The sequence below is a fragment of the Nothoprocta perdicaria genome, unplaced genomic scaffold (assembly GCF_003342845.1).
Source record: "Nothoprocta perdicaria isolate Ctin4 unplaced genomic scaffold, notPer1 scaffold_66, whole genome shotgun sequence".
In the NCBI taxonomy this organism is placed as follows: domain Eukaryota; kingdom Metazoa; phylum Chordata; class Aves; order Tinamiformes; family Tinamidae; genus Nothoprocta; species Nothoprocta perdicaria.
The window spans coordinates 2878178-2893296 of record NW_020455932.1 but is presented as its reverse complement, the minus strand read 5'-3'; the positions used below and the strand labels follow the sequence as shown (position 1 = coordinate 2893296).

General features: G+C 46.1%; 2 protein-coding genes across 2 annotated transcripts in view; one reads left to right on the top strand and one right to left on the bottom strand.

Annotated features, from left to right (window-relative positions):
• Positions 1–1674: 1674 nt before the first annotated feature.
• SBDS (SBDS, ribosome maturation factor) lies at positions 1675–6950 on the bottom strand. Its single transcript, XM_026050171.1, has 5 exons — positions 6820–6950; positions 6610–6739; positions 5683–5883; positions 3983–4147; positions 1675–3401 (listed from the first exon to the last, which is right to left on the bottom strand). Exons 1-5 carry the CDS (start codon positions 6945–6947, stop codon positions 3273–3275), a joined length of 753 nt encoding a protein of 250 aa, XP_025905956.1. The 5' UTR covers positions 6948–6950; the 3' UTR covers positions 1675–3272.
• A 256-nt stretch (positions 6951–7206) lies between these two features.
• The window catches only part of TYW1 (tRNA-yW synthesizing protein 1 homolog), a 91495-nt gene continuing 83582 nt past the window's right edge, over positions 7207–15119 (top strand). Inside the window, exons 1-7 of the mRNA XM_026050213.1 lie at positions 7207–7222; positions 7782–7924; positions 8499–8639; positions 9240–9341; positions 10089–10283; positions 10868–11149; positions 12236–12358. Of these exons, the coding sequence (XP_025905998.1) occupies positions 7790–7924; positions 8499–8639; positions 9240–9341; positions 10089–10283; positions 10868–11149; positions 12236–12358 (978 nt within the window). The 5' untranslated portion in view covers positions 7207–7222; positions 7782–7789. The remainder of the gene's footprint in view (positions 7223–7781; positions 7925–8498; positions 8640–9239; positions 9342–10088; positions 10284–10867; positions 11150–12235; positions 12359–15119) is intronic.

Here is a 15119-nt window from a genome sequence, read left to right as displayed (position 1 = left end):
CCGGAGCTCGGCGTCACCGCGCACGGCGTCACCTCCCGCYACCGCCACGCCGACTGCTGCTCGCATCACACGCTGACCGCGGGGCTATCACCACCGGTAGCTGCTTCCCATCCCACCGGTGGCTGCAGGGGACAGGAGCGCTTTGGGAGCGTGGCTGCAAAACGCAGGACACCTCTGTCCCCCAAAACCCGCACCGCCCAAGAACAGGACCRACTGTTTTGTCCTAGATGGCCAGGGAGGGGTTTAACATCCACATGGAAATGGGCAGAGAACTTTCTCTTCTAAGGCAGTTTGTATTTTTAGTTATTTACTTCCGAGGTGCCTAGCAATTTACCCTAGATTCGCCCCAGGTGCTGACCTTGAAGCTCAGCTGCTATCATTGCTCCATGGCCCCAGGGAGCTCCTTCGGGCTCTCATTGCAATTACTGAGCTCTTTGAGGTAGGCAAATGCTGTGCTGCCTTTTCCAACACTATTTTCCCTCACCGTGGTTACRGCATATTCTTTTGTGGAAAGAATTCCAGGTTTCCAGCAGCTGGACCCATCCAAGCCTCACCAGGAAATCTCCAGAGGAGGTGACAGGTTATGGTAGCACCTTCTCGCAGTTGTAGAAAGGCTGGGTCAGGACTGCTAAATTTGGTTTAGGGGTGCCCATCAGATTAAGAAAGATGTGTAATTACCAGTTAATTGTCAACTGCACTTGTTCTCTGTGCAGGAAATCTCGCTGTCAAGAACCGAATGTCCACAAAGGAGACAGAGGWGTCCTCCARCCTCCRGCTCTTGTGAAATCCACAGGGTAATATGGCCAGTTTTTCTCCTCTTTAAAGCTTTTCATCTGTCTCAGAGTTAACGGGGACTGATGGGCTGACTTCTCAAAGAGTCATTAAAGCCTTTCAGAGAAGCTTGCAAGGAACGAAATATAGCTCAAGTTTTTGAGTAATTTAGGTTTCTGGGCTAAGGATTAAACTACTGTCGCTTAAATGTTTTAACAGATCCCCTTGAAATATCACAATTCCCAATCAATGACAAAAAAAGGTTACARTTAAAAAAGACTGGCAACATGTGAAAGACCAGTATAATTGTCTGTAGGAGATAGGCTCCTATGAGGAGTGAAGCTCTGTTGGAACAGGCGGGAGTTGCAAATGAACACGAGTAACAATACTGAGACTTATTCTGATGCTTATCATGTATTTTTTGCTGAACTACAAATGTGACGAGCAAACCAAGCAAGTACATTTATTTGGTCATATATAAAACCAAGCTTCGGTCACAAGAGAAAAAAATATCATTTGATTCTTAGAAGAAGGTTTTATAAAGAAATACCTTTCCTAGCATGAAGCTCATAAAATTAGTTTAAATTTCTGTAACTCAAGACCTTTAACCTGCAGCCATAATATTGTGCTCTAATGTTGTAGTTAGAAAAGAAAGAAATTATAGGATTTTGAAATCAAATATTATCAATGCAAATGTCAACTGAGGCTCTCAGTGTCTCATTTTTAGAGTTATGAATTATATGTTAGTACTAATGGTTAGTGACAAGTTAAATATCAGTGCCATTCTCTTCAGTGCTTCATGAAGTATGCGTAAAGAGACCTGGAAGACCCACAGTTAGGGGGCTTGTGCACACAGGAACCTTCAGCCCAGCCAGGCACATACCAGCCTCCACATTCAGGCTGTGTCTGCATGGCAAATACACTCGTTATGCCACCAAACTTTCCTAGGCAGCGTTTAAATCCATGGAAGCTTATTTGGGGGAAGTGGAAAATATTCCTTTTAGCACCCTTCATGGACTCAGACACCATAGGTGCAAGTCCTAAAATATTATAAAGAAATTGAACCTAACCTTGCCGAAGGACTAAGAGCTAGTCACAGGCTCTGCAGCTGACGTGTCAAAATGTCTCTCTCTCTCTCTCTCCACTTGACTTCAAATTTCCCTGCAGACATTCTAAAAAATTCCCAACATCTGTAAATGATACAAAGGAAAAGGTCCTGTCAACGGCAGGAACTCGAGCTCTGCCCACTTGTCATGTAACAGGCACAGTCACATGCTCTAGGAGCAGAGAGCCAACACGGAATCCAGTGCACTGCTAATGGGAAACAGAGATCACGCTGTGGTCCAGCTAGCACAGCCTGATTTGCTGTGTGCAGTCATTGGAATGGGTACATAATAGGAAAGGCTCTTTARGTTCCTCCTGGTTTAACTTCGATTCACCCGAGGATACACGCTTTGAATGATGGTTTATATTTTTAGTACCTATTTTCCCATTTTTTTCTTCTTCTCCACCTCGCCTTCTTTGAAACATAAAAGTTAAAGGCCTTGGCTTAACAGGGCTGAAGCGAATTTTAATAGAACTACCAAGAACTATGCACTGTGCCTCAGGATCTGGTTGGAAATTCTGTGTGCACATTAGAAAGTAGCATAAAAAGACGCAGGATAAAGGAGAGCAGCCAGAATTACTCTTGTACCAAAAAAGAAGAGGGACACACACAACGTTTACCACTAGGGAATCAGGGTCCAACAAAGTCCCTCTAGCTCCATGGCCCCAGGCCATGGCCTCCTCAGGACGTGGTTCATTTCCCCACCTGAATGAGAGCAGTTCAGCAATGCAGACCATCCCACTAGCTTACTAAAAGCAACCACAGCCCCAGACAGCTCCTATGCCATAACAAAAATAATCACTTTTTGTCTATAATACATAAATAGATGATAATTCTTTTTATATTGTTATTAATGTAGCTAAATATACTTTAYGAATAATTTATTTGGAGAACGTTTTCTCTACATTACCATTTTTTAAAATCTCAGTGAGTCATTTTTTGTGCTGCCAAGAAATTACTTTATATACTATCCATACTTCGCATTTGTTTAAAAATGCACTATTTTAAAGGTTTCTCTCCTCACATACAAAACCTGCCCCTCAGAGACATATGAAGTCTTCCACTCAATACTGACAATTAAAATCAATAATTACTTGGCACTGTATCAGTCAGTCTTCAATCACAACCCTTACAGCAAAAAAAGCCACAGTAATTTCCAAGTCAGATCTTAACTCGGTCCTTATTAGTGCAGCTCCGACACAAACTATTCCTATAGGCAAACCCAAGCAAGTGTAAAATAATAAAGAACACTGCATGGAAAAATCCCAAATAATTAGTGTCAGAAAATATTTGGCAGCAAGAGATCGGAAACATGAAAGCCTAAGAGAATAGAGAGGCTAATACCAGTCCCTTATGACAGTGTTGTTAGAGAAGTACTGTTCCTAAAAGGTTTTCTTCATTCRAGCTTTTCATCTCCTTCTTCCACGTCTTTCAGACTGAGCACCTCAAGCGTTCCTTTCCCTTTTGTCTCACATCGGATCAGCTCATCAATCTCTCTGAAGCAGCCAGGGTCAATAAGGCACACCTGAAACAGTTTATATTTAATCAGTACAAARTATAGCCTATTTTCCATTAAAATATATATACTAAAAAGGTCTTCACACAGTTGGTAAGCAATTTTTATCAATTAGGCTTTTTGCAGAGCTGCGCAATTTCATTTACCTATGCTTTACATGACAACTTTCACAATTAAACTGGTAGATTATGACCTGTTCTCAAAATGATTTTTACTCAGTAGCAAATCTTGCTTTACTACAGGCTATTTTTTTTTWAAATGACCAGCTATTTTCAAACACAGCTATTTTCAAACCCACCCAAAATCTTAAGGTTCTGTATGTGCAGAGAAATCCACTGCAGAAAGAGCAGTTACAGGGGAATCACTGCTAAAAGAAATTACACGCACTTCTCTGCAGCCCAAACCAGCAMTGTTTATACAACAGAGGTTGCTTTGAAGTTTTCACTAAGATGGTGTGAAATTAAACCCAACAAACCACATCTCTGATTGAGTAAACTTCCAGCTTTTTGAAATGCCCCCCATATTCTTCTAGTAAAATGTGTACGTCTAGACAAATGGAGTGTGAAAACCAGGATTGCTTTTTGGCTTACAATTTCTAACTGCTCGTGGAAGTCCTCGTTCTCAATAACTTTGATGAGTGGCTTGAGTTTTTCTTTCAGTTTCTTTCCCTCCTTCTGTGGGAGGATGAATCGCAGCCTCATGTGAGCACGCTCGATTTGCATGGTCTCCTTTAACTGACGGATCACTTCCAGGGCCTGCACGGATGTTAAACACATCAATGGATTAAATGCATCACTTTCCTTAAAAAGCACTAAAACAGAGCAACAGCACAGAATCGCAGAATGGCTGAGATTGGAGGGGACTTCTAGAGATCATCCAGCCAAGYCCTCTGCACAAGCAGAGTCACCTAGAAGARCCTGCCCAGGACCCTGTCCATTTTGACCATCTCCAAGGAAGGAGACTCCACAAGCAACCTGGGCAACCTGTTCCAGTGCTCTGGCATCCTCATGGTAAGGAAGTTTTCCTCACGTTCAGATGCAACCTCCTGTGTTTCAGTCTGCCTCTCATTCTGTCACTAGGCACCTGTGTCTGGTCACATCCTCTTTACACCCTCCCTGCACATACTGAAAACCACTGGTAGGATCCCCGCTCTGCTGGATGGCAGATCCCCTAGGCTGGACGGCACCAGCGCTCTCAGCCTCTCCGTGTATGAGAGATGTTCCCTTCAGGATCTTAGCGGGCAGTGCTGGGCTCTCTGCAACAGCTCCGTGTGCCTCCTGTCGCAGGGAGCCCAGCACGGGACACAGCCCCCCAGGAGCAGCCTCTGCAGGGCTGAGCAGGGGGCAGGATCCCTTCCCTCGTCTTCCTGATGCGCCCCAGGCCACCACTGACATTCTCGGCCACCGGGGCACAGTGGTGGCTATGCCCATGTTGACCACTGGGTCTCCCTGGTCCTGCTCTGCAGATCATCTCCCACAGGCCAACCCCGAACCTGCACTGGTGCAGGGCTTGTTCCTCCCTAGGTGYAGGAGTTKGCACTTCCCYTCAGTGAACTTCAGGACTTTCCTTTCTGCCAACGTCTCCAGCCTACTGAGGTATCCTTGAACAGCAACCAGAGCCCTCTGAAGTGTCAGCCACTCCTCCCAGTTTTATAGTATGAGCAAACTTGCTGAGGGTGCTCTCGGGCCCATCATCTATGTCCCTGATGAGTAAGTTGAACAGGACTGGACGTGGGGCTTGCAGCCAGCTGCTGTAACAGACATTGTGCCACTGATCACAGCCAAAACCACCGTCATCACATCTCAAATCCKTTGTATCAGCTTCAAACACGTTTTTCAGCACGGATCACTGGAATTCTGTTGGAGGGAGTTTGATTTTTTGCTGTTTTGATTGAAAAGGCAGAGTTCTTGGTGATGATGATCACTTAAAAGATGAATAAAAAGGGCCTGAAATAATCTTAAACAGGAGTCATGCTGCMGAACAGTGGAAACCCATGAGGTTCACTTGCAAATCCTGATTTATGACCTCAGTTAAAATGAATCATAAAATAATTACTTTCATTTCAGGCATACCACTATTACTGCTTTGATTGGTTTCTTTTTTCTTTCCTCCCTAAGCACTTTGAGAGGAAACTACCTGAGCTGCTCCTTTCTAGCACTTGTCTGCCAGCCAACTGACTAACCATTCTTTGGGCCACGTGTTTTTTTTGATCCCTATGTGAACGTGAATGAAGACAATACGTGTGGAAATAACCCCTGTGGGTGCCAGCTGATTTAAAGAGAAAACGAACCTGCTGCTTTGTGCTCTTGTTTGGTTTGACAGAGTAGTGAATATCCTTCATAGCTCTTTCTATCAGGATTACTGTGTACGGTCTCTTTGTTTCAGGATTCACACATTTGTCAGCCACAATGGTCGCAATGTCTCTGAACATCTGCTCCAGCTGAGTGTGTCGCTCCTTGTCCGATACCTGCAACTCCCCTTTCGATAAAATCTGTTTSGTTTAAAACAAAGAGAAAATAAAGGCTGCAGTTTATAAGTGTCACAGAATTGACTAAGGAGTAAAATTCTGGTAGTTTTGTTAAATTCACCAATAACTTGAAGGTTTGGTTAAACACTAAGTACAGAAAAGAAATAATCAGACCAATAATATACATCGTTAYCACAGACAATACTGGTAAGACTTCAGAAAAAAATAATCTTATTTTCTAAAYCCCAAGAAGAAGAGTGCAGTGTTGTTCAAAGCACCCTCGCCCACAGCTCGCATGGTACTAAGAGGGATATTTTTCCTAATACCCACCTGTCCAACGGCAGCAACGACGCCCTTCCCTCTCTCTCCCGTTGGATGTAAACAGTATACGTACCTCAGGAGATACAAACCTCCTTCCACGTGTGTTTTGCAAGCAGCRCTACGCACTGTCCCAAATACTCGGGCCTCTGTGGGTGTCTGTATTCAACTCAGTACTCCCCCAGGCGGGTGATGTGCCCGTCTGCTCGTCTATRTGCTTGTCGCATATAGCCTCACTATACAGACTTACCATATAGGCCATATAGCTCCTATAGACTACGGGGGAGCTGCGCTCCGGGTGCCGAGAGCACAGAGCGAGCCACGCTGCTGTGTCACTGTGACACAGTGGGGACTGTGGGGGACTCCCACACCGTGTCCCTAACCGCGTGGGACCCCCCAAAGGGCGCGCGCCCCGCTCCGCGCCCCGCTCACCATCTTGCAGATCTCCGTCTGGTCATCGGTGCCAAAGGCCTTCACGAGGTCCTCCTTCTTGGCCACCTGCCCCTTGGACACGTTCACGAACACCGTGTGCGTCTGCAGCACCTCGTCGATGTCCTTCTCCCTGCGGGCGGCGCCCGGTGAATCGCGCGTGGGCGCCGAGCGCCGCCGCCCCCCGCCCCGCGCGGCCCCCCCGGCACTCACGCGCCGCTGCGCCAGCCCATGACCTTGTTGCGGTAACAGGCGATCTCGAAGCGCTTYCCGGCGCGGCGCGCCCGCACCACGGCCACGTTCGTGAGGCGGATCTGGTTGGTGGGGGTGAAGATGGACATGGCGGCGGCGGCGGCGGCGGCTGGCGCGGGCGCCGCCGGGGCGGGGACGGGACGGCGCCGGGGACGGGACGGGGCCGCCCGTTGGCCGCGCGCCGCTCTGCCCGCCTCTCTGCCCGCCTCTCGCTGCGCCTCCAAAGGCGTCCGGAGGGAAACAGCGCGGCCCGGGAGCGCGCGGGACGGCGGGCAGCCGCGCGGGACGGGGACGGGCCCGGGCCGGTGAGCGCGGGGGGCTCGCGGGGGAGGCCGCCCGGGGCAGCGGCGTCTGGGCGCCACGGGTGAGGCCCGATCGCGCTCTCGAGTGTTCTCCGAGCGACAGGCGGGTCCCCGGGATCAGCCGGGCGGTCCCCGGGATCAGCCGGGCGATCCCCGGGATGCAGCGTCCTGGAGCCGGAGCCCTTGGGTTGGGCTGGGCTGGCGGCTCAAACCGGTCCGAATAAGCTCGGAATAAAACCCTCCCCTGCTCGAAGCAGTCTGTGCTTTCAGTCCACTCCAGACTTCGGCCTGGCCTAGGTACCGAAGCGATTGTTAAAACAAGAGTAGTTTTTAATGCGTTTTAATCAGCTACTGGGGGGCCTGGTGTTAACTTTCCCCTGAAATGGCCGTTTGTTGCCTTGGGGCTGTGCACGTAGGGGTGGCTCGTCAGACAGGGCAGTTGTGTGCAGCTGGATTTTGGATAGCGGCATGATACAAAAGTGCCTTTCCTTACAACACAACCATCTGTCCTAGGTGGTGAAAAAACTCCGTGCTGTTGTGCGGTGACGTCAGCCTCGGTGTGCAGGTTGGTCCTGAATGAATCTCTTTTTGCTAAATCTCTGATTTTTCTTCTGGTTTTAGATGTCTCCATGGATCCACAGAACTACTTCTATGCTTGCCTGATGTCCTTATGGCTGCACCGATTTTACATCTATTCCTCTCTTGCCTTGGGGATCAGTGTTTGGGTCTGCATTCAGTGCTTCACCAGCAAAACCAGGAAAAAGGTAACTGAGCATCTAAGCCCCTTGGCCTGAGAAGGCCCACAAAATCCGCGTRCAGAAGTGAATAGTTATCCTGCAACTCATTGGTGCAGTAAAAYGTGATGCTTTAGCAGCCATATAGGCTGTAGAAATCCTAAATGTAGCTTAGCTCACTTAATAGTCATAATCCTCAACTKGGCTTGTATCGGATCTGCTGCAACATAGAATCATAGAATCACAGAATGCTTAAGGTTGGAAGGGACCTCAGAGGTCATCTAGTCCAGCCCCCCTGCTCAACTCATCAGAGTAGTTAATTATTCCCAGCCATAATTCAGACACTTTTTTTACTCTGTTATGCGTCACTCTAGATTTTTCTGTTACTTCTTCAGGTAAATAACTCTGTGTCTGCCCAGTGTTTCCAGTTATTTTATTTTTTTCCATTGAAGTTAATGGCAAGTCTGAACTAGTTAACATGTGAGAATGGGCTTAATTAGCCAGGAAATCAAAAACTCCTCCTGCATGTGAGTGAAGAGCTTGTGATGGAGGAGACTCGGGTCATTCTTCAAGTGGTGTCTTCAACACTGTGGTTGCTTTACAGGATGAGAAGTGCAATGGGAATCCAGCCTCTGCTGAAGAAACGGAGGGCAAGCTCGTAAATGGATATGCCACCTCAAAGGCAAAAGAGGTCTATGTTGCTGGAGTAAAGATTTTCTATGGGTCCCAGACTGGCACAGCAAAGGTACAGGCTGTTTTTGTTCGTATGTGTGATGTTAACAGAAACACTGTCTAGATTCAAGCGTGTTGCTTGCCTTAACGTGGCGCTATAAAAATCTGAAAGTTTGTTGGAAAGTTGACTAGCTCATTGGGAGTCATTGGCCCAACACGAAACATTACAAGTGAAAATAGATAAAAATAACTGCTCCCATTTCCCTCATTTAAGAGAGGAAAGCAATAGAGATCCTGGCTATGAAGTCTGAAATGGGCTCTTACATATGTTCTTAATTTGCTGGCAAGCCCTCTTTCCTTACAGAAAGTGGTATTTTAGGTGTTTCCTTTATCAGAAAGATTTGATTTGTGTGTATGGGCATGCAAAAATCATTGGGTCATTAATATACCTCGTTTTTTATTAAATTTTATTTTATCTTTTCCCCTGTCAGTGTATTTCCACCAAAAAAGGTGGGAAAGGTGGAGAGGAAATTGTAGGTGCAATGACCAGATCTTGTGTGTCGTTTCTCTTCATTTTGTGAGACTTCCTGTGCCAGGTGGTCACAGCAGAATCCATTTGACACTTAATTTAGTTGGGTGAMTCATTAATGACTTTCTATATTTCTCTCCTCAGAAATTTGCCGAAGGTCTGGCTGAAGCAGTTAATTCCCTTAATTTGTCTGCAGAAGTTATTAATATGGGAGACTATGATCCAGATGATAGTTTAACAGAGGAGGTAGGTGCCTCAAATATGAATAATGAATACAAGCTCTTGCAAAAGGCTCTTTCCTCTTCACTCTGTGCCTCTCAGGTTATCCTGGAAGTCCCCAAAGTTCCTTCTCTTTTGTGTAGGTGAGTGTAACCTATCAACCCTCAGCAGAAAATACATGGATTCGGAAAACTGCTGGAAAAAGGGTCATGTAACATGCTGTGGTACAGATAGTAGTTAGTTCTTTCATGTCTGAGCTGGATGAGAGTGGCTCTCACAAGTCTTCCTGTTTTTTTTCTTGGCGGTATGCACCTAGGGAAGAGTTCAAAAATAGAACAGATATGTCTTCAGCAAGCAGCTTCCTGAAAAACATGTTTATATTTAGTCTTTGATCAAATTTTTTTAAACTATTTCTTCCCCCCTCCCTTTTGTTAATATTGATGGCTACCTTTTCAACCTTCCAAAGACTTTGATGCTGCAGGGATCTCTTCAAGAAGTTATAGAAGGAGGTGGGGAGGGTAGGTATCCAGGTCTATTTTACCAACGTGCCCCTGCATGGCAGGGGAACATGTCTTCATTTTTCCTTGGGTGAGTTAGGATGGCTTAGAATGGAGGATAGCTGTTCTTCACCACTGGCATCATCACCTGAATCAAAGGTCCCTAATCCCCAAGGGGGGAGGAAAAAAAAATAAATGTATCGCTTGTTTGGGCTGTCCGTGTGTTACAGTGCTTGGTGTAAAGTGTTCTGTAAAATGTTCTCTTTCTTGTTATTAGACAACCAGCAGGAACATTTGTGTGTTCTTGGTAGCGACGTACACGGATGGACAACCGACGGAGAGCGCAGCGTGGTTCTGCAAATGGTTGGAAGAGGCTGTGAGCGACTTCCGCTTTGGCAAGATGTACCTGAGAGGCCTGAGATACGCYGTGTTTGGCTTGGGGAACTCGGTTTATGTTGATCACTACAACACAGTAAGTTTCTCCCATGTACCCTTTATTTTGCTCTTCTGAAATTTTTCTTTAACTCAATAAAATTGAGTGACCCGGATGGTATGACTCCACCTAATCTTAAAAACCTGTTGCTGCTGTTTTGAGAACAGCTTGACAGGCAGTACAGTTTTGAAGCAATCTGCTACCCTTCTAAATTGGAGAAAGGAGACCCATAAGCACTGTGTTAGCCTTTGAGGCTTTGCAGTGACCATGAGCATGCATTTGGTAAACTTCTCCCTATGAATTTCCAAGTTTCAAAACGCTTCCATCAGTGCATGATGTAGTACTGTAAAACCTCAAAACTAAAAGCGAGTCGGAGCGCTTCTTTCTCAGCATTTCATGTACTTTGCTGCATTCTGAGAGTCTTACTTTCCTTTTGAAAAACTAAACTCAGTGTCTTAGTCCAGTGATAGGGATTTTCTGACCTGGAGGGATGAAAATGGCATAGTTTGTCATCAGATTGTGTAGCCAGAGCTGTGTAAAACGTGTTAAGTCCTTGCTCTGCTAATTGCCTGTATTTAACTTGGGCTTCATTTAGCTTCTCTCTAACTTGCATCCTGTCCTAGGTTGGAAGAAATATTGACAGGTGGCTGTGGATGCTGAGTGCCAGCCGTATCATGACTCGTGCAGARGGGGACTGCAACGTGGCCCAGAGCAGACACGGCAGCATCGAGGCTGATTTTGAAGCCTGGAAAACAAAGTTCCTCAGTCGACTCCAGGYGCTCTGCAAAGGCGAGAAGAAACCCTGCAGTGGGAAGTGCAAGAAAGGCAAGTGCAAATCGCAGGGGAAGCAGAGCAAGGAGAGCTCGGATCATGGACACGGGACGTCGGCATACGTGAATGCTGAGGTAGAGCCAAAATCCACGAGACCCTATTTCTGCAGGAGGAGTGTCTTGACCGGGGATGGTTCACTGCTCCTTGATCTCTCCCCTGGGGTGCTGTCAACAATTCATACTTCGAGGGGAAAAAAGTTAGATCTCAGCAGACAACTGCTAGAATAAGTTGCCCAAGAACSGGTGGTAAAGCCAGGTTGAATTGTGTCTATGTGATGAGGAAGCCTTCCTGTTGTGCAGGAGAAGGTGTATGTTATGACTCTGGGGAACCACTATGGTCTTTCATCAGAGTTTTTGCTTATCCCCTTTTCCTGAATGAAGCCTTTAGTTACCCGAGCAGTTAACCTGCTCCYATTTCAAGTAGCTGCTTGGATGATTTGTCTATATTCTGTTTTTATTTATTTTTTCCTGAAGACGGTTTGGGGCGTGTTACCTGAGCAAGTCCTGCTGTGCCTCTGAACCAGTCTGCTCTGATTGCTTACATCTTTTCTGGAGTGCAGGTGCTAATTGCAAGTTTTGAATAAGGAATCGTGTCTCTTGCTCTGCAGCAAGAACCCTAGAGCTGCTGTGGCACCCCGACCCACTCTGCAAGCCCTGTGCTGTGCACTGGAAGTGGCTGCTGTTGCCATGCAGAATTTCAGAAGTGCAGCTACTGCAGAAACAGGAGGAACAAATTTTGCTGTTACATCAGTCCGGCCATGCTGTGCCTTGGCTGGGAACAGAGAGGGAGACAACACTTCTGTTCCCTGAAGAGTGTGACTTGGAAAAGCTGAACTGCTCCTTTCTGTTCACTCAGGGAATGAGTGGGAGTTAAAAGAGGTTCGGGCTCCAGATCTTCACAGTATATAGGGGGAGTTGGACGCCTCTGATTGGGTAGACAAATGCAGAAAACAGAACAATATAGACTGGCAGGCAGAATTTCCGAACTAAGTTTCGGGCGGTTTATGTACTACTGAGCTCGTAAAAGTTCTAAGTTTATTTTATAGTATGCAGATACATCTAATATACAGGTTAATGCTGGCTTGTKGCCTGTTTTTCAGAAGTCTTTGACTTTAACACAGCAGATACATTCCTATTTATTTCTTCTGATCTCCTACACAGGCAGAGGAGTTTTTTGAAACCACTAGTGAGGAGGAATCTGATGCTGAGAAAGCTGGAGACACAAATTCTGTCATAGATGTTGAAGATCTGGGTGAAATCATGAGCCACGTGAAGAAAGCTAAGGTACTGGTATTACAGTGAGTGTGGAACCACTGTGTCTCTGTCACTGATCAGCTGAACTGATTAAAATATTGCTGCTGRATTGTGATCTGCAGGGTCTACCAGAATGTGAGCAAAGCATGAGATATTTAAGGTCCTGATCAGAAAGAGGATGTATTTGGGATTGGGTTGCATAGACATACTGGTGAACTGGGACTTGTTTGAGCAAATGCTCTAGTAGCAACTCATTTTCAGTCTGAGAGGAATTACTTAATGCCACGGTTAATGCCACAGGCCGCTGTCTGCATCTTGGCTGCTGTGATTTGCAGTCCAGTGCCTAAACACAGATGCTGTTGCTATATCTAGCTGTGGGTGGATCAGGTGAAGTGCAAGGCATGTATTACATGCTCTCATGCCCTGGTGGGGGGTAAAGCTACAACTGAGGCTGCTGCACAGACTGCTGCAGCATTTTCTGCCCATTTCTTTTTGCTGTTACTGCAATCAGGTAAGGTACAATGCCCTCAAAGAAAGCCAGTGAGCTTGATCTGACATGTAAGTTTGCAAGTAAGACTCTATTTCCCCCTTAATTTTAGGGTGTTTTATCTTGCAAGGCTTTGCTGTGTGGAATTTCACAGTTCTTTCTTGTAACTTAAGTGTTTTCTCAGCAGTTTGAGGCAAGATTACAAAGCTGGGCGAAGCCAGGCCTTGGATCACAGAAAGCTGAATATTTAGGAGAGAATGAGCCTGCCAAGGGGAATATGGTAAGGGACAGAAATYCCCATGAAGAATGGGAATTCCCATAAAGAATGGGAAGGAGCTAAAACATTTCTTGCTGCTTATAACAAGAGCTGATGCTAGAAGAGTAACTTTCTTCCATTCATACTTAGGGGTGAATCAGACAACTGTATTGGGGCTCCYATCCCTGAGCAGTGTCAACTCTCCTGCTGTAGTTTGCAAAGAAGGATGGTTGCACCGTCTGGATTTCCTTTAGATAAGGAAATGTTTGCTGTGTAACCTTAGTCTGTGGTGATCCCTTTTCTCTGCTGTGTTCACCACTAGAGGTCAGTGGCAAAAAGGAAACCACATTTTTTTGTAGCAGCTTACCTTGTGAGATGATTTGGGACCAGGGAAGGAAGGTTCCTTCGTCCAAGAGTTTTATGAAGATCTAGGCCTTGAGTTTTCACTGGCTAATAAACTATAGTGTCACCAAGGTCAAAATGTGTAAGGGTAAACAGGAGGAAAAATATGGATCACTGATGAATTCACAGGTAAAGAAAGTGATCACAGCAATGAAGTACTTCTAGCTCTTAGCTTTTCAGGCTCCTTGCACTGGTAGTGTGCACAGCTCAAATCCCAGTATTTGGCTTTATAAATGATGCTGAAAATTCTCTGCTGTGTGCCATTTTACCTCAATTTTGATTCAGCCTGTTGACTTCTTCCTTCAGTCTTTAGATTGCTCAGAATGATGATGAGATACGGATACAAGTTGAAACCTAGGCAGTTCCATCTCTGCATGAGGAAGAACTTCTTTGCTGTGAAGATCACAGAGTCCTGGCACAGGCTGCCCAGGGAGGCTGTGGAGCCTGCTTCTCCGGAGGTCTTCAAAACCTGCTTGGATGCAGCCTGTGCCACATGCTCTGGGTGTCCCTGCTGGAGCAGGGGTTGGACTGGATGATCTCTAGGGGTCCCTTCCAACCTTAACCATTCTGTGATTCTATAATGTATGGAAAATCAGAGGTCTGTGTGATATATGGAGTCTGTCCAGGTTGTTCAGTGCAGCAAGGCAGGGTCTGGCTGTGGATAATGTTCTTGTGGCTCTGACATAGMCAGCCTCTGCTCTAAGGGAGAGTCGCTGAGCACAACTGTTCATCTAGAGTCGCAAAAAAGCGGCCTGCTACCTTTTCCTTGGAGGAGCTCCTCCATCCTGGCAGCTGAACGGTGTTTCTTTGCAGGATGAGTAAGTAGATCCTTAGAGTGAGGTGGCTTGAAAGTGCGTTCTTCCCAAGCACGGGAATAGCCTGGCCCTTGTGGATATAAGCTGTTGTCAGCTCGCTGGAGGAGACCAAATCCCCAAGCTTTGGGATAAGAGATCAGTGTCTCTGTGCCTGATACTACTGAACTACCTGCAATGACATGACAAGATTTTTGGGCTAATTCTATAATGGTAAACAATGTAATTGTTATTACTGGCCTCTCTATTTCTGTTCTACAGGTTGATTTGTGTAGATAAAAATCCAAGCCCCCAGTTTCTTGYTGCTGTAAGAGCAGCAGATGATGGAGAAAGGGCCTCCAGGGGTGACTTCAGTGTAAACCCTCCGCTCTCTGGAGCGGGAGGGTTGGTTCCAGAATGCTGCCTGGACRTAGCCGTGTAACCACTTCACGGGGAGCCTGAACGGAGGTTATCCCAGCGTTAGCCTGGAGGATGAATGACTCTGGCTTGGTGGTGAATCCCTTGGGGAATGTGTGCATAGACTTGCCGACAGGTTTGTGCAAGCACTTGAATTGTAAAATGATCCCCTAGGCACAGTTATTTACTCTAATGAAAATAAATGCTGAAGTGGAGGTATTGAAGAGCAAAAGGATTTGCATTTATGAAAGTAATTCATCGTKATCAGGCTCACTTGCTTCCAGACTGAAACATGTAGTTTCTCGAGTCTGRTATGTTTTGGTTTTAGTCACGTCCTTACTTTAGTCACTGTGAATTTTACAATGAGAACGAGCTCTTTCAGATGAGTCGTATTATCCCTTCAGGAGCTTTTTTTCCCTCTTGCAGAATGCTGAACAG